The sequence below is a fragment of the Lactuca sativa genome, chromosome 1 (genome assembly GCF_002870075.4).
Source record: "Lactuca sativa cultivar Salinas chromosome 1, Lsat_Salinas_v11, whole genome shotgun sequence".
NCBI lineage: Eukaryota > Viridiplantae > Streptophyta > Magnoliopsida > Asterales > Asteraceae > Lactuca > Lactuca sativa.
Genome location: NC_056623.2, coordinates 35,032,372 through 35,055,459, shown reverse-complemented (window position 1 = coordinate 35,055,459; position 23,088 = coordinate 35,032,372). Strand labels below are relative to the sequence as shown.

The 23,088-nt window shown below is 30.2% G+C and overlaps 2 protein-coding genes across 2 annotated transcripts; both read left to right on the top strand.

The window, feature by feature from the left end:
- Positions 1-16,928: 16,928 nt before the first annotated feature.
- Positions 16,929-18,841, top strand: LOC111881396 (adenine/guanine permease AZG2). The gene has a single exon (XM_023877787.3). It carries the CDS (start codon positions 17,003-17,005, stop codon positions 18,653-18,655), a length of 1,653 nt encoding a protein of 550 aa, XP_023733555.1. The 5' UTR covers positions 16,929-17,002; the 3' UTR covers positions 18,656-18,841.
- A 2,839-nt stretch (positions 18,842-21,680) lies between these two features.
- LOC111881425 (uncharacterized) lies at positions 21,681-22,973 on the top strand. The gene is made up of 2 exons (XM_023877820.3): positions 21,681-22,072; positions 22,724-22,973. Exons 1-2 carry the CDS (start codon positions 21,921-21,923, stop codon positions 22,782-22,784), a joined length of 213 nt encoding a protein of 70 aa, XP_023733588.1. The 5' UTR covers positions 21,681-21,920; the 3' UTR covers positions 22,785-22,973.
- Positions 22,974-23,088: the final 115 nt, after the last annotated feature.

Below are 23,088 nucleotides of genomic sequence, written 5' to 3'. Positions count from 1 at the left end.
ATTGTGAGTTGAAAACCCTATATGCTCACCAGGCTCCCAAGCCTGACCCACTCAGTTTTCTTTTCATTACAGGTAATGGCACAAGGGTATAAGTTGGTGGACTTGACGAGAGATTTTGGATTATAGATCAGTAGTTGAATAACTATTGTAAGGTCTATTTTATATTGTTTATGTTTTTTGTCTGTAACGAACATGACATCCCGAGTTTTTATTATTTAATGAAAATACATTCTTTTCGAGAAATGTTTTGATAAATGGTTATCATATTTTATTTTGGGAACAAATTCCGCAACCGTTTTCTTTAAACGATCACTCTGATTTATAAAACAAAGCATAAACAAATCTGTCTTTTCTGGCCGTGAAATTGGGGATGTCACAATCTCTCAAGGCTAGACTATTCCTCCTCTTAGTACTCTCGGAAGGGTAAAAGACCATTTTACCCCTCTCATGGCTCAAAGACCCTAAAGTTGACCAAAACCCTAAAAGTCAACAAAAGTCGACTCCCCGAGTTACGCTGCGCGTACCACACATGTACGTTGGGCGTACTCGGTGTCTTCACAGAAAGCGGGGTGCGCGACCCCTTAAGTCGCGCGTACTGGGATTAAGCCCAGCGTAACTCCTAGTTTCAGACTCTAAGCATTTTGGGGTCTTAATCCGTTAAGACCCACGTCCAACTTCTAGATCTGACCATTTATAACCCTCTTGATCCATAAAGTCGGCGACTTTAAGCCTTTGCATGGCTGGACAAGTCACTAACACCCATAATACTCCATTTTGTAACACTAGAAAGCTCAATACTCATGCATAACCTCATATCCACGACCAAGATGGAAACTTTAGGGATTTATAACACAAATACCACTGAAATGGGACAGATCTAGGTCCATGGAGCACATTACACTCTTAAAGTCTCCACCTTAAGCATTTTGGGGTCTTAATTCGTTAAGACCCACATCCAACTTCTAGATCTGACCATTTATAACCCTCTTAATCCATAAAGTCGGCGACTTTAAGCCTTTGCATGGCTGGACAAGTCACTAACACCCATAATACTCCACTTCCTAACACTAGAAAGCTTAATACTCATGCATAACCTCATATCCACGACCAAGATGGAAACTTTATGGATTTATAACACAAATACCATTGAAATGGGACAGATCTAGGTCCATGGAGCACATTACACTCATAAAGTCTCCACCTTTTGGACTTTTAACCCTATAATGGTCCATGAAACATCAAACCAAAATAAAGAGGAAAGTTTTGAACTTTATACCTCCAAATGCAGCTCCTTCCTCTATAGATCTCAGATCCAAACTTGCACTTCAAGCTCTAGCCTCCACAAGCTCCTCTCCTTCTTCTTCACTAACACACCAAAGCACTTTTAGCTCCAAAACACTCACTCTCAAGCTAAGGATGATTGGGAGGCTCTCTTAGGGTTTTACTCACTGATATGGAGGCTGAGAAATGAGCCTTAACATCCATTATATAGTGCACAAGTCAAATATTAGGGTTTGCATCTGGACCCATTACGCCCAGCGTACCCAGGTGAGTCCGCGTCCAAATTAAGCGCATGAGTACGCGCAACGTACTCCCCAGTACTCCCAGCATACTCATTTACTACAAGAACTCTTACAAAGGACCAATTTTGACAACTTGACAAAATGGAAGGATATAATAGCTTTACCTGGATTTTGGGATTTTACAACTGTTGGACTTCCTTGTTATTAGGAGAGTGAGTTATATTATCCTTTGGTTGAGTTCTACAAAAAAAAAAAGATAATTATTTTTAGCATCATTTTGTAATTTCCAAATAAACCATCTTTTGGGTTGAATTTAAGCGGAATCTTGACCTTTTATTTTATTTCTATGAAGTTCAGATACATTCTGCATACTGCATCGAGAGGTAAATTAAGCAAAGAATAACAACTTAACCATCTTCTAGTATTTGGAATGTTAATTAACCTTTTGATCTGATATGCAATTATACAATGATCTCCGAAATAAAAAAAGAGGCAAGAGTTATTGGGATATAAATACAATCAGAACTTAAGATTTAGATATGTACAATGGAATCGTTAAGATACATACATTAGGGGTAGAGTTAAAATCTCCACAAAGAACTACATGAGAATTATCCCAAAGTTTTAATGTAGCATTAACTCTTTCCGTCTTTCAAGAAGAACCCAAACCTATTAGTGAAAAAAAAGATTTTTTGATATTTGAATATCTGGCATTAAGAAAATAAGTTATGTTTTAACACCACTATAACGACTGGAACTAAACCTTACCTCGATCTTCTATTTCTAAAAAACTCCATTGCACAATTTGTAGAAACCCATCAAAATCGTACCATGTGTTTGAGAATTAGGGCTCAGTTCAAGTTTTTGTAATACAAAGAAGAAGCACTTAAAAAAACTTACATCATCACCATCATCACCGATGGATTGGCACGACACATGAAGGCTATCAATTTATTTCTTCTTTGGAGGAGGATAACCTTTCGATTTTGAAGAAGCAATGAAGGTGGTGTGTCATGGATATAATATAAGATTAAATAGGAAAACAATAGAATAAACAACTATGCTCAAACCTTATCGAAAACCTGATAACTAAAACCAACTCGACCAAACTTAACATCAATGCTAACAAATGAAACCCAAAACATAATACCAGTTTTTATAAACAATTGAATGAAATTGGTTAACACTAATAATAAATTAAACATTTGTAAATTGAAAATTACAGCAACAAATCCAAAAAAAACCAGAAAAAAAATCGAAGATCTTACTCGCAACATCGTGGGGCGAGTTTAGGGATAAACCACTTCCGGTAACAGTTCCATCGTTATTAGTCAAAGAGCTGAAACTGTGATCACATAAAAGCTGTGATTTCTCCTTATCAACAAAAGAAGTCTTGCTGATTAATAGTTATTAGAGGCAGAATCAAAGGTTTCCATTTGATGAAAAATTTGAGAATTTCAAAATTTGAACTAATATCTAGCTAGTTTCCAAAATTTAGGCGACCTGATTTTGGGAGTAAAGTTTCAAATTACTGCACCGTGACTTTAAATTAAATCAGGGGCATTTTTGGTATTTCAGTTTGTGTGAAAGGGGGTTGAGAAATTGACACGTAGGACATGAAGAATTCTTTTATTAGATAGAAAGATTATACATACTTAATCATTCACTTGTTTTATAGCAATGTACTTTATGTTTTTCACTTGTTATAACAAAGTACTATTTATTTTTTAGTAAACTACACGAATGGTCCCTATGTTTTAGGATAATTTGCGTGTTTGGTCCTTAACTTATTTTTTTTAACTCGGAAGATCCCTACTGTTTGTTTTTGTTACGTGCTTGGTCATTGTCTTACTTAAAAAATCTATTTTGGCATAGATTTTTTAATTTATTTAAATAAACACATCCCCAACCCCACCCCTCTCATCTTACCTTACCTACCCCACAATTTTTTCCTATTTAAATAATAGTTTTTTTAGGTAAGATAGGGACCAAACGCGTAACAAAAACAAACAGTAAGGACCAAACATGTAACAAAAATAAATAGTAGGGACTTTCCGAGTTAAAAAAATAAGTTAGCGACTAAGCTCGCAAATTACCCCAAACCATAGGGACCATTCATGTAATTTGTTCTTTATTTTTAGGGAAATCTCCAGAAAGTCCTAAAATTTTAATTTAATTTATGAAAAAGTCCCGAACTATTTTTTGTTTACAGAAAAACACAGAATACCGGCTAAAACTTCGAAAAAAATCCTTTTTGGCCGGTTCCGTAGATTTAGCCGGTATTATGTCCTTTTTCGTTAGTTCGCTCAAAATATTAGGTCTTTTCTGAAAATTACCCGATAACCAAAATATTGAGACTTTTTTGAAAATTGTTGTGGAATTAATGGATATTATTATTAACAAATCATTTATAAACATAAAAAAAAATTATTATAAACAAAGGAAATACATTTGTTGGTAATTTCTAGGAATAGAATGGTCGACTATTTGCTTATCTATTGTTTGTTGATCGCTTCAAAGTCTCTATGTTCTTTCTATGTATCGATGTGGGTGTCCTGTGAGAAGTACTCTGTTAGGCGTGATTAATACAAGAGTTGATAATATTTATTAATAAACAATCAATAAGTGTCTATTTGCTATTAGACATGATGCTATATGATCACGTGTTATCAGAAAATATCATTACACGAACATATAGATCTTTCATTATGTTTTTTAACCTAACTACCACCTAACCTCCAAACATTACCCGGTAACAGTCATAAAATTACACACATCTATCGAGAGGGAAAAGTAAACTTTGAATGACAATTTAAATAGATAATAACCCTTCACTTGTTTCCATATAAATTATCTTGACTGTTTACTTTTCACATTTTATAAATGTGTGTTAGCCGATGGTTGTTAACATGTAAGGTATGAATGTTGGTTGATAGTTAGGTTAAACAACATAAAATGAACACCAACATTAGAGAAATGCTAACTAAGTTTATCTCACCATTATACCCACAACAAACCATGGGAAGAACGTAGAGAGTTTGAGTGGTCAGAAAGCAATAAAGTACTTAGATATTAGCAACAAATGTATTTTCTTTTTTTATAATAAAAATAATTTTTATGTTTGTAAATGATTTGTTAATAATAATATCCATTAATTTCATGACAATTTTCCAAAAAGCCCAAATATTTTGGTTATTTTGTAATTTTTGGAAAAGTCCCAAAATTTTGAACAAACTAACGAAAAAGGACAGAATACCGACAAAATTTGCGAAAACGGCCGAAAAAAGTTTTTTCGAAGTTTTAACCGGTATTCTGTACTTTTCTATAAATAAAATTTAGTTTGAGACTTTTTCATAAATTAAATTAAAATTTTAGGACTTTTATGGAGATTTTCTTTATTTTTATGCCATTTAGGATCATTATGTTTAACCAATATCAACCATTAACCAACACCAATACTAACCGATACCCAATGGTTACCGAAATACATTAACCATTTATAATGATTATGGTTTGATTTGATTAATAACCGAACTAAACCGCCTCATACGAACCAAATATGCTACGTATATTTAAGAATACTTTTAAACTATTTAACCCAATTTGAACTTTGAAACGGTCTCCTCCAAATTGCATTATGCAGTTGAAAGTTGATGGTTCTTTGAAATTCTTTTGCAGCTTTTCCAGTTATTGCTTGAATTCCAAACAAAGAAAGAACAAAATTAACCTACAAACAATTAGATGTTAAGAAATTGATATCTTTCGTTGTCAAAGTGATTGTTTGATCAATAACTGTTGAGTTAGATTACCAACATCTATAATTTAATGTCAATGGGCAAACAACATCTGACAAAATCGGGTAGGGAATAGAGATCAGGAATGTCGTCGGAGATCAGTCTGAGCCCCTTCTTGTTACTACTCTTAGCTGCCGCCATTTACCTTGGAGCTCACGAGGTACTGAATCGCCATTATAAATTGTTTTCTTCTGCAAATCTTCTGCTGATATTTCTACTGTTCGTAATTACTCACCCCGATTCGTTCCTCTTCGTGGCTTACACCGGATTCCTGATTTGCTGCACGATTTGTTTATATTTCTTCATCGTCGACGAGCTCACTTGAGCCTTGATCGTTTCAGATCGATAATGTACTCTGAACAATACAATTTGTGCAAATCTGTTCTTCAAATCGAAGTTTATATATTTCATTATTCAAAAAAAAAAAAAAAAAAATCGTAACTTCACGAACAAACCAAGAGTTTCATGGAAATGGGCGATGTGGGACTCAATTGCAACTAAAAGACATATTTCTAAATTTTACAGATGTGTAACAATTTATTGTTTAGTGGTTGTTTGGGAATTATTAATTTATTGGTTTTTTTTAAGCCAATAAGTTAAAAAAAAATCTTTAGTCTTAATTCCTAAAAGTATTTTTCAATTGGTTTTTTGGCAAGACAAATTATAAAGCTTTTAAATAGTTAATGATTTTTGGATTTTTTTTCAAAATACCAATAACGACTTTTGTAAAAACACTTTTGAGGCTAAAACCCTATTCCAAACACCCCTTTAAAAAATAACAAGCCGGAAATTTATTATACCTACAACAATTCATGAAGATACCATAAGTTAATAAATTATATAATTATCATGATATGGATTATGAAATAATAACTGAACTCATTTAAGGTTAAAAGTTAAAACATACATTATTATCGAGGTATACCGGTTGTTACCATTTCAAACACTTAAAAGATATATTATGATATCTTAGTACTTAGGAGAACTCATAATATAAGTTTTTTCAAACAAAAAACATTAAAAAAAAAAAAAGCTATAAAACTTTTTAAATCAAAGCGTTTTCAAGTTACTTGTTAATTAGCAAGCTTTTTCTTTGTAAGTTTTTTCAATGATTGTAAGCTAAAACATATAAAAACATCTCATAAAAAACAATTTGAAAGAGATCTGTGAAAGACACACTACATGTACACGAGGAATTTTAAGCTTGAAAAATAAAAATAAAATATTTTTTCAGGTGTTATTACAAAAAGCCCAACTTATAGCCCCTTGGAAATATGGGCCTTGGGCTTTTGCCCATGTTACCCACTATATGTGATGGCCCTCGCTAACAACAAATTTGTATAAATAAAACTAAAATCACAAGACCATAATATGTAATATGCAACTAATACCGTGATAAACTTGATACCGTTTAAATGCTTATCTATATAGCACCTTTTTTTTTAATTATCAACTTAAACAATTATTTTTATCTATTTAACAATTTATATATCAATGATTCTTTTTTTAATCAAATAATACAGATAAACAAGATATATAATCATGTTTAACCGTATACATATTTTGGTCCAAATATCTAATCATGTTTTAACCGCTTACATATTTTGGTCCAAAAATAATATTTGGTTATATATTTCGTCTAAAATTTTATATTTTTATAAATTAATATATAATCTTTTAAAACTTTTATACAAATATAAATACAATTAAAATTGCAGAAATATTCAACTATTTCTTAAAAGGAGAACCCTAATTGCGTACTTTGAGAAAATTACTATTGTATCTTTACGCATGCAATATAATAAAAGTTTTATTAAAAAAATAAATGAAACCTTGCCTTAAAAACATCAGAGTTTATATAAAAATGAAAAGCCCTCAATAACTGAATATTAATATTTTTTAATGGACATGTCCCGATAAAGCTTAGCTATGAAAGCCTTATGGGCCTAATCAAAGCCCATTTGCATGCGCATTATCAAACTGCATAGATTAATCATTAATTCAACATCATGATTTCACTTTTGAGCAAAAGAAACTTATAATTTTTAAAACTCAAAATAAAGCAATTTAACTTCTAAATTGTTACAAACGTGATAGTAAGGTTAAATATTTAAAAGTTAATATACTTTGATTATTTTTTTGTTATTTAATTAGTATATTTTATTCTTATTAAAAAAATTATTCATATTTGACAGTTTTTGTATATTGATTAGATTGATCGACCAATAAAATTTTTTTGGTAAAATTTAAGGGCTTTATAGAAACTTTTCACTAAAATCATTAAATTTTGATAATTTTATACTATGATCGATTAAACTGTTATATTAGGTCATAGCAAGTCAAATTATAAAACACGTCCAAAATATAATATTTTTTGTAATGTTTTTCAATCATGTCAATTTAATCTTATTATTTTATTTATTTTAACATGTAGTTTGACTTAAAAGTATTAAATTAGTATTACAATAATAAAATCTTATAATTACGTTTAAGATATTTATATATTCATAGAATACTAAAAAAACTAACCCGACTGCTATGTCCCATATAAAAATTATCCATTTAACTTGTTTTTTAATCGGCACGATCCACATATTTTGCCATATATAGATTTACATTGTAATTTATTATATATTGTTTAATTTCGTTTAGAAAATTGAGTCTCATCCACGGTTTATATAATTTGAATTCTTTAAAGCTTTTATATTAACACAATAACACAATGCAGAGTTTGAAAAGGAGATGTATGTCGTCAAACGAATGAAATAACATTTTCAATTTTCAATACTATTTACGTATTAAATTATTCAGAAAATAATTTTGTTTTAGTTGTAGTTTTCAGTTTAGATTTTCAAAACAGATGAAAAAAGTATATGAATCCATTATTGCTTTAATAATTGAGATAGAAAAGCATATGATTAAAATTTATTTATATATGAATTATATATGTGGATAGAAATCAACGTCTTATTTCTAGTGTTTACTATGGGTAAAAAACTTGATCATATCCTTTGGGCATCTGATCATCTATATATCAAATCCTGTTTTATATTATTCTTGGTATAAAGTGTTATATTGATTATGATGTTAGTAAAACATCAAATACATGATAATTCCATCTCAAACGCAAATGCATGGTTTCATAAACAAGAAGCCGATGCTTATGTTTCATATTATTCACATATATAAATAAAATGCATGGTTTCATAAACAAGAAGCCGATGCTTATGTTTCATATTATTCACATATATAAATAACATCTATGGAAAACGATGTTGTTTTTATACTATAATAATTAGGGTTTTTTTTTAGGTGTTGTTATATTATTATTATTTATCATATAAAAGGCGTGTCATGGCACACACCAAGGCGTGGCTACGCCGTCTCGAAAACTTTCATGGCGGCGATGATAGGTGTGACGCGTGTCAAGGCGCATTATTGCACGAGTTTTTTTTTAAGGCGTTTTTTTTTTTCTTTTACTTTTTGGCTTTTCCAAATCGAGAATGAAATCATTGAGTATTTGTTAAGCTTTTCTTTTACTAAGTGTTGATATAACTTTTTTCAAAATCTTAATATTACATAAATCTATAAGGAATTTTCTAACATGTATCCTATAAGAAACATTAAATATGGAAAATATTATTATCAATAGTAAAATATATTAATTATTGTGAATATTCTTTATATTTAAAGCATTTCATATTTTCCATTGAGAAATATTTTGTATAATTATTGCATTTCATATTTAATTATTGTAATATTTCCATAATTAATCTTTCTTATCTTTATCCTTAGGCACATGTTAGAAATCTCAATCTATAATTATGTGATTTTCACGTTTTTTATGTATACAAAAATGTCGTCTTAAGTTACGTTTTGAAAAACGTCATGACTCATAAAACCTTAAATTTTGACTTTGCCATCATGTTACGCCTCGAGACATTTAGAACCTTAGTATTATATATGTAAATTTTTAGACAAAATAGTAATATGTTTTAGTATAGAAGAAAAATATGTAGGGTGTGTTCGATAAAATTAGTTGATAGCGCGTAGTTTCTAGTTTGTATCATTTTGTTAAACGCTACATGAAGTTACATTTGGATTTGAAGCGTTTTGTTTAAACTAAATGCTAGAAGCTTGTAGTGTCGAACGAGGTTTTATGTTCAAAACAGAACGTTTTGTCAAACGTTTGAAGCTAGAAGCTCTCAAACGCTTCAGACTGAACACGCGCGTAATATTACAACGTGAAAGTAACCAACTCAATTGGAAATTTCCCATAATAGTTAATATTCTTAAAGTTTTGTTTTTCTCAAAAAATTGCCAAAAAAATGTACAAATAATCATAATTTCTGTAGGCCGTCACTTGTGAAAATCGTGGTAGGCTGCAATTTTTTATTTGTCAATACGATCGTGTTTTAGGTTTCGACTGCGAAAATCACTTTTTTCCCCTAATTTTGAACCTATATAATTTTTCATACAAAATCCTTTTTAGTTTTTTTTTTTTTTTTTTTTTTTTTTTTTTTTTTTTTTGTAACAAAGGATATCCATAGAAATACCATTTGCTTCAAAAGTTACTATGTTATTGTTGAATGAGTTCATATGCAATTCTGGTTTTAAATTGTTTGCTGAACTTATAATGTGTATGTTTCTCTTAATTTAGATATAATTTGTGTGTTAATTGTTTTTTTTTTCTTTTACGCTATATCAAATGGGATTTGAGGAAGAAGAAATTAGTAGCAACTAGAAATAAAGTAATGTCTTTCATGGTGTATTAATTACTATAGATGACACGGAAAATTTTGATTTCATAATGTGCATGTTTCTCTTGATTCTTGATTTAATTTAATATGGAATAAAAGACTATGTTCGATTTGATATTTGTTTCTCTTTCTATATAGGTTTTTGTTAAATTATTGAAATTGTTATTAAATGAATTAAAATTATTCAGAATGTTAAAGTAATAATTTTTTCATTTAACACATCCACTTAGTAATTTTATCAAAAAAAAAATATTCTCATTCGTAAACCAAATTATTAGATTCTTTAAATCATTTAAGTCTTTAGATCACCAACCTTAAATTGATAAAAAAAAAAAAAAGGACCAAACAGCCATATAAAAAAATATTATAGACTTATTTGTGATGTTCCTTAAATGCAGGGGCTAAATAGGCAACTAACCTCACTTTTACCCAGCTTAGTGGGTTTGGCCCCAAAGTTGAAAGCGAACATGTGAACCGAGGACCATTTTTTCACAATAAATAAAAAAATAGACCATTTTTTGTACAAAACAATTGCGGTTTACGTGATATTAAATACTAGTTGTGAAACTCGTATATTATACGAGTTAATTAAAACATAATGTTAAACAGGAGCGATTAGATGAAAAGTTTATTTCATGTTTGTAATCTGTTAGTTTTAATTCTTCTACTTGTACTCATTCTGCAGCTTCTAGTTACTTGCTAGATGTCTGTTTATCTATTTATTTTATTTGTCAGTTTAAAAAAAAAAAAAGATGAAAAGTTTATTTTGAATTTGAAATATGAAATAAGTGAAAATTATAAGAAAAAAAAAACATGCAAAAAATTAATTAATTAAAATTATGTGTTTAATTGTTAAACTCGTGTACTAAACGAGTTATTATAATAAAATGTTAAATACAAATGTTTAAAGTGTAAATTTATTTGAAATTGAAATTTCAAATTTGAAATTAATAGTTATTATAGTAGGTTAATTTATGGAAACTAAATTAATGATATAGTGGAAATGAATAATAAAGTAATTGACAAGTGTAAAATAAATATATTTTAAAATTATGACAAAATGATATGTGGCCAAATAAATGAGAGAATGACAAGTGGCAATAAAATTTTCATTTAGTAGGATAGATCTGTAAAATTAAATGCTTAGAGTTGTATAATAAAACCCTTCATGGAAAATATATAATTTACAATATAATTTAGCAATTATCAGAACATTTAAATAAAACAACCTGGGACTTATATGATATTAGATATTTGTAAGATTCGTTTTCTTTATAAAAGTTTAGTGCTTATATAACTAACAAAACATAAGATATATATATTTTTTTTGTGTGTATGTAAGCGACAATGGTCAAAAGGTAACCTAACTCTAATCAATGTAACATATTAAATTAAAAACATTTAAGCGTTCGTAAATACGAACTATATCGATATAAATTTAAGGGCAAATTATATAAAAGAACTTACATTTAATAAAACTTTATAAATTTAGCCTTTTGCGTATTTTAGATTTATAAAAGCAGGAAGTTTGCAATTTTTTTTTTCAATTTTAATAATTTGTGTATTTATGGTTCATTAACGCTCTTATGTTTGGCATAAATTTTTTTTTCTTTTCATTGTTTATTAAAACCCTTTAAATTTGATTTAAATTATCACAAAAAAATAAATCAGTGTATTTCAACCAAACTTAAGTGTTTTATTTGTCCTAATTTTAATGATCATTGAAATCTCTAAATATTATTAAAAGAGAACCTTTAATTCACCAATGAAACAATCAAGACTCTTGATTGTATTTCAATCATATGATTTTAACCATTAGATCAAATTGATGACATCATCTTCTCAAAAATAGAATTCAAACATTTAATTATAGAATCTTTAAATTTACCAATTACATTTCAAACACAATTATATTAAATTATAAAATCTTTAATTATAAAATCTATTCATATTTAATTATAGAATCTATTCATACTTTAGAAAATATATTTCACAATTCGGACATAATTACATTTAATTATAGAATCTTTAAAATCGACAATTATGTTATCAATTAAAGCATATCATTCTATTTATATATGAGACATCAGTTTCTCCATAAATCTAACCAAAAACATGAATAACTGCCCTCATCTTTCTCCTCTATTTTTTCTCTTAAACCAAAATTCTTTAATCCTCTTCTTCCTTATGCCAATGGTTGTGCTTCAGTTGATGCTTTGTGCATTCATAACAGAATGTAGCACCATAAGGTGGTTCCTTTTTCTCATGTATTCTTAGAATTTACGTATTGTCTCTTCCTTGCATCTACAATTATCATACCTTTGCTTTGGCTTCACACAAATCTCTACAAATTGAAGCAAGCATCTCCTTCAAGACATCTTTTGACGATCTATGTCATCATTAACCCTAATTAATATTGTTCATAATTTAATTCAATTATTTATAGTTTTTGGCTTCAAAATTTAAACCTGATTAGTTTTTCTTTTTAAAAAAACTCAGAAATAAGCATATCAATAATTATGTTATCTTTAATATATATTAAAACAAAAATCTTATGATATCATCTGAAACAATCTGGGTCATTGACTGCATTTCAATCTTATGTTTTCCACCTTTAGATCAAATTGGTGACATTATCTTCCCCAAATGGAGTGTATTTAATTTTAATAAATGCTTTCCAATTGTCAAACAGAATTAACTTAAATTCATTGAAATAGAATGTATTTAATTTTAATAAATTTTCCCTATTTTAAATCTTGAATTTCCGGTTATAAAGGTTTTAAAATAGTCAACTTTAAAAACATATTATTGGAAACCATTTCAATTAAGGCATTAAATATCAACCATTAATATAAATCCGTTTATATTAGCAAACCATTAATATAAAATCCATTTTTATTAGGAAACCATTAATACAAAAAAATCAGATTCAAATTATCACATACATATACGATTTATCCTTGAATTTGCGGCTCACATTTATTTTCAATCATTACTTTTCTTCAAACCTTCTCCTACAACATCATTCTTATTGTTTATCACTTCCATCATTACTATCTGCTTCAAGCCTTCATTGTTGTGCACTAGAAGATCAGTACCTTCTTTCGTTTTTTTATATTTTTTTCGATTATTTTTTGTTCCCGTATCAAATATACATATTCATATTATATTTTGATATTCTTTGTCATAACTTACATGAAATCGATTAACATCATTCAGTCTAGATTAAGTCAAACAAAACAAAAATGTATAATTTTTCATATTAAATTTTTAACCTATTAACTTGGACTCGATACTCAACAACCTCTACAAACTGCAATACCTATGTGATTTTTTTTTACAATTTATAGCAACATACATACCATGAAAAAAGAACTTTTAATTAAAACTACAACTTAGTTTTTTATCGGTAACAACAATATACAACACTTAATATCAACATCGTTTTCTACTGGTTTCTCTAAATATTAACATATAAACCATATCAAAAGTAGGCTAAGGAGTTAGAATCTAAACTAGGAATGATCTTATTTCCTTGAATATCATATTTATGGTATTATAGAATTTTTTTTATTTGATTGTAGAATCAAATTGCATAATTACAATTAACATTGTTTTTATTAAACATTGTATGTAGGTATGAAACAACAATAAGTATATTTTTGAAGGAACATTGTTCAAAATATTTTGTATAATCTAAATACATGTTAATTTAGTTCATTTCTATACTTTCCTGTAACATTGGATTTTTTTTGTCATGTTACATTCAAAATATGGGTTATTAGAACAAACGCCTTAGGTGTTTGACGAAATGTCTCAAAGAATCTGACACAAGTTCTCTACGCTCACCTCACAACCATATATAAATTTTGTTTTTTTTCTAGATTTTTAGCATCATGTGTTTTTTATGTTTCCAACTTTGTAGTATTACATGTTTTTTTTGTCTCATCCTCAGGTTTTCTATCTCTGATAGGGCTTCATTTTTTTATATTTATTGTAAACTATCGATTCAATCTATGTCACTTTGTTATGACTTTTATCAACGTGATAAGATTCTAATAAATTGTCCATTTCTTGATCTTTTAGAAAAAGATGTTCTAACTGGATTATCATCTACGACCGTGGTATTCTATTTTGTTGATGAAACGATCTATGATTTGGCCATGATGGTTTTTATGGATTATGTTTGGACTGATAATTATTCTTGACATAAAAAAATACATCCAACAAAAAGTGAAAGATAATTTTTTAAATTAATATCATCATTTAACTTTAAAAGATTTTTTTCAACTTTGATGGCATGTAACAGAGTTTTGGCTGAAATTTTCAATTTTGTCGGAATATAACAGGTTATGACTTAAATAATAATATTAGATATTTGGGCAATCAGGTTTTCTTCGGTTCTTAAATTATTTTGCAGAAAGTGGTCTAATTTGGTATTATTGATCTCACAAAAGGCAAGTCTCATGTCTCTTTTAGCATATCCATTGAGTTTAATAGTTTATTGTTCATATTTGTTTTTTAAAAAAAAATGTTAAATCTTGTTTTAGTGAATGCAAGTCAGTAGGAAGTAAAGGTGCAAGAAGAGAAAAATATTAAATATGGGATGATCATGGTTATTTCAAGCCAAAATAAATTTCTAAAGTAACGAATGCTAAATTTAAAAGATAAACACTTGTAATGCAGAATAGATATTATACTTCCCAAATAAGTAACCAAAAACTAACCTCATCCCCAAATAAATTACATATTAACTAACATCAATAAATTATGATTATAGTGTCTTGATTTTTAATTATACATTATAGAGAGTCGGTTAATATGTAGTCATTATTTTTATATTTGTATCGGTTTTGAACTACAAAAATTATATTCAAATAATAAAAATAAAATGTAACATATACAATGGTAATAATGCAAAAATAACCTTCAAATTTGGTTTGATACAAAAAAATAGTCTAAAACTTATTTCTAAAAGCAACAAGAAAAAACAACGAACTTTCAAAAAGAAATGAGAAATTGCAACGACTTTTAAAAACTATCAAGAATGTATAATATAGGATGATAATAATGCTTAAAAACACCGAGTTTGGTCTGATGCGAAAAAAGTAACTTTATATGAAAGTAGGATTGCAGTAATACTAAAAGAACCTATATGTTTTTTATCCGATGCAAAAGTGGTCGAAACATACTTCTAAATTGGCAAGAAATAGCAATGAACTTTTAATTCATCTTGAATAACCATTTAATAGTTATATGTGAAAGAATCATTGTTATAAAATAAAAAAAAAATCATCATTTGTTTAAATTGTTTAATTCGTCTCATAATAACAAGTAAGTTGTGTGCCAATTATGTATTTTGACATTTTCAATGAGTAATGGGCAATATCTAAATCGAGCAAGCATAAATGTTTTTATATTTCTTTGTTAGAGTTTTTTTTATATTTAATATTGTATGTGTGTGTGTGTGGTGGTGGTGGTGGGGGGGGGGGGTATGTGGTTCATTTCAAATAAACATAAATAAGTTGCTATTTTTTAAAATAAACAATTCTATTTCGAAATATAACCATAAAATAACAATGTTTTTTGAAAGTACTTTGTTAAACGTTGGATTATACTTGCGTAGAACCGTTTTTGTGCATAGTTAACTATATGTAGCTGTTTCCGGTGTCACAAGTAAAAAAAGGTTTGAAGATACTTTGTGGCGATGAAGGTCGTTCAACTAATAAAACAAAAAATGTTGTCTACAAAGAGGTCCTTCAACGATTATATATATTTACCAACCTCAGTGTATTTTATATACATTTCAATAATATCAATAACCCTAATTTTTTTATAATTATTCTGCAATATCTATATACATTTATATTTTATTTATGTGTTCTCCGCGTTTAATGCGAGTCATAATCTAGTAATATCTCCCTATAATAATAAAAGAGTAGTTTTTTTGTCATGTGTCACAATATTAGGCATTGTGATTAATATCATGACACTTGTCAATCTATTGACACTTGTCAATCTAATAATTCTCCATTTCAAATTTCAAAATTCAAAATTTAAATCACATTTTAATTACATTAAATTAATAATATTAAAATAAAAATAAAATAAAATTTATACCAATTATCTCCCTATACTAATAAAAGAGTAGTTTTTTTGTCATGTGTCACCATGTTAGGTATTGTAATTAATATCATGACACTTGTCAATCTATTGACACTTGTAATTAATATCATGAGACTTGTCAATCTAATAATTCTCTATTTCAAATTTCAAAATTCAAAATTTAAATCACATTTTAATTACATTAAATTAATAATATTAGAATAAAAATAAAATAAAATTTATACCAATTATAATAAAATATAATTTATACAAATTATAAGATAATATATTTTACGTATTTATTTGAATCAACGATTATAATTTTATATATAACTAAAAAATATCTTTTAATTAATAAGTTATTTAAAATTATTAATTAATAGTTTTGAGTTTTTCCTTAGAAAGTTTAACTAATTTTTTAACCGTGGTTCCCACGGGTTATAAATTAGTTTTATGACGAATGAATAAAAAGTTCAAAATACAAAATCTTAAAAATCATTTCAGCTGATATTTTTTAAAATCTCATGTTATCAATGTGATGCATTTTTTAAAGGAAAAAAGTAAGTTTTTGTACACAGCTCAAATAAAACAAGTAAATTCCTAGAACAAAAACAGAATCTTTCACAAACTTCGAAAAGACCCAGTTAGGTTTCCATCATTTAAAATTGATCCTTTTTCTCCCTACATTTAAAGCAAGATACAAGTCATATTGCATTATTCACAAGTAGAGATAACACACACTACGGCCAATAAAAAGAGAGATGTGTGTCTTATAATAAGAGTAAACTAGGCAAACCTCTCAGAGAAAGGTTACTCAAATATGGGAGGAGGGGGGTTGTGTTCAAGATACGGAAATGGGGTTTGTGAAAAAATGGGGAATTTATGGGAAGATTTTGGAAAAAAATTGAATGATTCGATTTCAAATAGCAAGATTGGCAAATATTTCAAGTTACAAGCTCGAAAGACTTGTTTCACACAAGAACTTCGGGCTGCAACCGCGACATTTCTCACCATGGCCTACATCATCACAGTCAACGCCACAATCCTGACTGATTCCGGTGGGACGTGTTCTGTTTCCGATTGCACTCCTCCTCCTTCATCCAACCAAACAACAACATTTATTTCCCCAGATTGCATGTTCAAACCCAATATCGGTTATGAAAATTGTCTTTCAAAGCTAAAAAGCGACCTTATTGTCGCCACTGCTTTGTCATCGATGATTGGGTCATTAGCCATGGGAATATTTGCCAACTTGCCTTTGGCATTGGCTCCTGGTATGGGCCCAAACGCTTACTTGGCTTACAACCTAGTGGGCTTTCATGGGTCGGGTTCCATTTCTTATCAAACAGCTATGGCCATTGTATTGGTTGAGTCTTGTGTTTTTTTAATTATTGCAACTTTTGGTCTGCGTGCCAAGCTAGCGCGACTCGTACCCCGATCGGTTCGGTTAGCTTCCGCAGCCGGAATCGGGCTTTTTATAGCGTTTGTGGGCTTACAAGCTAATCAAGGTATTGGGCTTGTAGGTCCTGATCCTGACACCTTAGTAACCCTAGCAGCATGCACTAGTAAAAATTCGATTACCGGGGCATGTACCGATGGAATCATGCAAAGCCCAACATTTTGGTTGGGCTTAGTCGGGTTCCTAATCACATGTTATGGGTTAATGAAGGATATTAAAGGAAGCATGATTTATGGTATCTTGTTTGTCACCTTAATATCATGGATTAGGCACACGTCTGTGACGGTTTTTCCCGACACACCTGTAGGCGACACAAGATATAATTACTTCAAAAATGTGGTAGATTTTCACAAAATCGAGTCCACCCTAGGTGCAATTAGCTTCGTCAATTTTAACCGAAGTGAAGTATGGGTTGCCCTATTCACTTTATTATACGTAGACATACTTGCCACCACGGGTACGTTATATACAATGGCAGAACTCGGGGGTTTTACTAATGAAAAAGGCGGTTTCCAAGGGGAATATGTAGCATACATGGTCGATGCAGGGACCTCAATCGTGGGGTCCACGCTTGGTGTCTCTCCAATCGCCACTTACATCGAATCCTCAGCTGGGATTCGAGAAGGTGGCAGAACAGGATTAACTGCAATCCTTGTTGGCTTTTATTTCTTTTTATCAATATTTTTCATTCCATTATTTAGCAGTGTGCCACCATGGGCCATTGGTCCATCTTTAGTCATGGTCGGGGCTTTGATGATGAAGGTGATCAAAGATATCGAGTGGGATAACATTAAAGAAGGTGTACCCGCATTTGTGACCATTTTACTCATGCCTTTAACATACTCGATTTCGAATGGGATTATTGGGGGGATCGGGATGTACATTGCTCTTAGCTTGTATGATTATGGAGTTTGGTGGTTCAAATGGTTGATCAAGATTAAGAAGATGGTTTCAAGAGAACAAAATCAAGTATCTGCTAGCATTGCAGCTGATCGAATTGTTGAGGTGTTGTGAATATTTTAGAATTATCTTTCCTTTTGTTTTATTTTAAGATGGAAGAAGATGCACGAGCTACCATGAGAATGGTTTTCTGTGGCAGTTCCTGCATCTTTGATGGATAATTTAGGTTTCTATCCTTTATGTTTTGTTGTGTTTCTTCTTTCCATGAACTTTGAAATCTAATATTAGATGTTAAACTTGCGTTGTTGGATAATTTAATTTTAACCGAGTTTCTACTATATTCTTAATCAATATCTTCATTTCTTTTCACTAATATAAAAAATGCACACAGAAAATGATAAACTTCTCATATTCTTAACCAATATTTTCATTTCTTTTCACTAATATAAAAAATGCACACAGAAAATGATAAACTTGTTTTGCTTGCTTCCGCAGTTATTTCTTTCCACTCCAAAGCTTCAAGAACTAATCATGCATTAACAAATTTCTCAAACCTGCAATTTATCTTGTTTGCTCTCTCTATACATTTACAAAATGAAAAATAAGGAAATCTAGACATGAAAAACCACTGGCTTTGATTCACATATTACAGATGAATCATGCGAAATCGAAGAAGGTAAAATAAGAGAAAGAAGATGCTAGAATCTACCATGTTTGTTGGTGACTAATACAACAAAGCGTCCATGAACATCTGCCATAAGAATCGCCTGATAACAGCTTGGAAGTTCGAACCACCACCGGAGACAAAGACAGCAAGGTTTTTCCTTCGTACACCGTTCTTCAAACTCTCTCCTTCATCAAAACTAGTTTCTAATTGTTCGTTTCTATCTATACACTTTAATACTCTCTTCCTTGATGCTACAAATGGCGGAAAATTATGAAAATCGTGGGGTTTTATGGATACTCGGCATTGCAACTTTAATGTTGTATTTGTATGGTTTTGAAGTGATGAAAACAGCGAATTTGAGCAAACACTGAAAAGGGCTTCCATCGCCACAAATAGGCTAGCAACTTTAGGGTTTTGGAATTAGTAGTATGATGATTAATGTGATTCAAGAACCACCTAAATGATGTCTTGACAGTGCAGACTTTAGGGGGTTTAGTCGACAAAATCGATTGAAATGCATGAAGGGGCGGTCCAAGCTGTGGATCAAAGATGGAGGGAGAGGAGGTGGAGGACGGAGGAGTGCTGGTGAGTTGGAGGGAGATGAGGTGGCGGAATCGAGTAACGTTGTCGCAGGAGAATTTTGTGCAGGGATCGTGAGTGGTTGTGATGTGGAGGAATTGAAGGGCTGAGGAAGTGGAGGACGGAGGAGTGCTGGTAAGTTGCTGTGGGTGAAAGATGGAGGAGGTGAATGAAGACGACGGGTATTGAGCGGGAACGGTGTTGTGGTGGCTGGTGGCGGAGTAGAGACTGTGGCTGTAGGATACAGGGAATAGAGTGCGGCACTGCGGTCTGGGCGTTTTCTAATTGAGAAATTAAAAAATTAAAAAAAAAAACATATTAAAAAGGTGTTAAAAATTAAATTTTAAATGTAAAGTTCAGATTTGTAATTTAGTGAAAGAAAATTATAAATATAAAAATTTATTTTTAAAATTTTGCCTTTAATATTTTATTTTATGTGCGACTATATTTGATTGTTTAAAAATTTCAACCAAATGTTCAGTCTATGATTTTTTTCGATTATAACTTCTTCAACAGCATTTATGAATTTTCAAATGGTTTTAGTGATTTTGAAATTATAAACAATGAAAAGATATAATTTATATCTTATGAAATCTATAAATAAATTGATAAATGATTTACAGTATTTTGAAAACGTCTTAAATATTTCTATAGATAATAATTTGAAAAGATAACGAACTTTTAGTTTTATTTATATCTAATCATTAAATTTTTTTCGTACTTGATTTACTTGTTAATAATTTAAAATTGTTCATATTTATCCTTAGTCTACAATCAACCATAAAGAATAAAATATGAACAATTTCAAATAATTCATTAATAAATCAAACATAAATAAAATCAATGACTAAATATGAACAAAATTGAAAGTTTATTACGTTTTCAAAATAATTATCACGTAAAACAAATACCAAAATAAGAGGTGTACTCTCGTATAATAATAAATGTTTTACGTAAATAATATAATTTGAAATCTATGTTCCGGATACAATTGTTTTACAAACTTCTAGCATAATAATCTGGTTTCGCAAAATACTTATGCACTGACTATGAAAAAAAATTATCGATGAAGGTACATATGTCTTGCTATAGATATCCAACGATGACACGTCGAGACCAAAATGTTGGTTGTTGGAACTTCGTAATTGTTTCTTAAAATTTCGATATTGCATATCATCTTAGACCGTCAACAATACTCTCCACAACAACGGTCGTGGAGAGATTCTAGATCAGTCACCACAAGTCACGAACCCATTTCGGAGTACATATAACGATCGGAAAAGAAGAACGAAGAAAGAGAAGACATAGGCCTGAGAGTGAAGAAGAAACGGATTGGTCGTCCGTCTTTGTACTCGCCACCACAAATCACCACGACAACGAGCCACCACGGACCGGCGGGACAATGTGCATTGTCGTGGTCTGTGGCCACGTCAACAACGAGCATGTTCGTTGTCAGTGTACCGGACGTTCTTAGTAAAAGTAATTAGAGACTTACAGTAATATGTTAGTCATTATAAATATTATTTTTCAAAAAATATACTTAAATATTCTATATATCCTAGTTTTGAAATATTTATTCTGATATCATTGAGACTATATAAATAACAATATTAGAATAATAATGTTTCATATAAAATCTTTATGATATTTATTGATTAGCTTATGAAACATAACTAAGAAGCATAGGGTTAATAATTTTATAGGGATAATAATTTAAAACGGAAATGAATTTCTAATTTTGTTCATATTTAATTATTTAATGTTTTTTCCGTATTAAATTTACCCATAAATTATTTAAAATTGTTCATATTTTATATCAAATTTCTAAAAGTTTGTAAGTTGTCCCATGTAAAGCTTTTATAACAATAGTGGCTTAGTTGAAACAAATTGCTAGTTGAAGGATTCATTTTGTCGTTTTTGTATTCTGTGAATCCCTCTAGGACTTGACCGCCGTCGTGACAATCGTATTGACGACATTCAAACCCCTACCCCAAATCAATCTCCGGCGACCACCTGCCGTTTCCGCCGTGCGCTATCTTTCAATCTCATTACCTACCAAACACGAAGATTTCGGTTTGGTGTTCATCTTTTGCGACAACCCTTTTTTTTCATAGATTGGGTTCTATCGAACGAATGGCGTTAACAAATTTCATACTGACCGTGGTGGGAGTGAGCGCAGTGGTTCTACTGATGAGGAGCGATGTGAAACAGTCCGCCTCCATCTTCAAACGCAACGTTCGTCAAATTCGCCACTGGCTCGAAGAAGAATCTGCATCCGCCGCTAAGTACTCTTTCAATACTCACAAATTGTTCCTTGATTTATTGACTCATGTGTTATACTTTCTGTATAAACCTAAACTATTGATGTGCTGTAGAACATACGTAATTCTCCACCCGTTTCTCGATTAGAGTCCATTTTGTAGAAAGTTAGGGTTCCAAAATAGGAGTCATAGTCATAGACAGCGTCCTCGAGCTTCCTACTCAGAGTGATACTTATCAAGTTATCAGAAATCTTCACAAATTATGGAGAAAGTATGATTGAACAATTCCTCATTTACTCAAAATGTTCCTAATTCATAACCTAAAAATTTGCTATGTCAAGACTGTCTACAGCTAGCTTATGCAATCATACAACAAGAAGACAGTTTATTACTGACTAGTTTGAGGTAGGGTAGAAATGAAGTGTATACTTGTTTAAATCAACCCAGGAATAGGTTAATTTTGATAATTTCATTAGCAAATTGTTTAAATCACAAGTAAATGTATTTAATTACATGCCTTATGAGGTTCAAGTAATGAGCTGTTCTTTAAGGTATATTGTCTAATGGGCTGGATTTTTTAAAGTACAATGTTCTAGTAAGAAAACAAATTGAAAGTACATTGCTATTTCTTGCATTTAGCCACTGAGTTTGGGGAAATTTGTTTCGGTTTTATAGGGAAATAGAGAAGGCGAAACCAAAGGAGCTGCCAAAGAAAGATATTCCCAAGGATGATTAATTAAGCTGATGATGGGTAGGGTTAGAAAAAAAACAGAGTCCCTGCAAAGAGTTTTAAACATGTTCACTTACATGTAAAAATCCGTATTTTGGCTTGATTTTTTTTGGTAATAAGAATTTTCACTTATACAAAGGTTTACTTTGAGCCTATAAATTACTATTCTGGCTTGTTTTCTTTAGCATAAATAAACTTACGTTGCTTGTCATAAGAACATAGTTTTCCTCATAAGTATGGACTAGTCAAACTGTCAAACCTGCAAGTATTATAATTGCATGATTATAACTCTAATCATGGGGGTCCCACG

Excerpts from the sequence above, each read along its gene's own strand:
- LOC111881396 (XM_023877787.3), top strand. The coding sequence starts at position 17,003 with ATGGGAGGAGGGGGGTTGTGTTCAAGATACGGAAATGGGGTTTGTGAA.
- LOC111881425 (XM_023877820.3), top strand. The coding sequence starts at position 21,921 with ATGGCGTTAACAAATTTCATACTGACCGTGGTGGGAGTGAGCGCAGTG. Across the intron at positions 22,073-22,723 it reads GAATCTGCATCCGCCGCTAA|GGAAATAGAGAAGGCGAAAC; the intron begins GTACTCTTTCAA and ends TCGGTTTTATAG.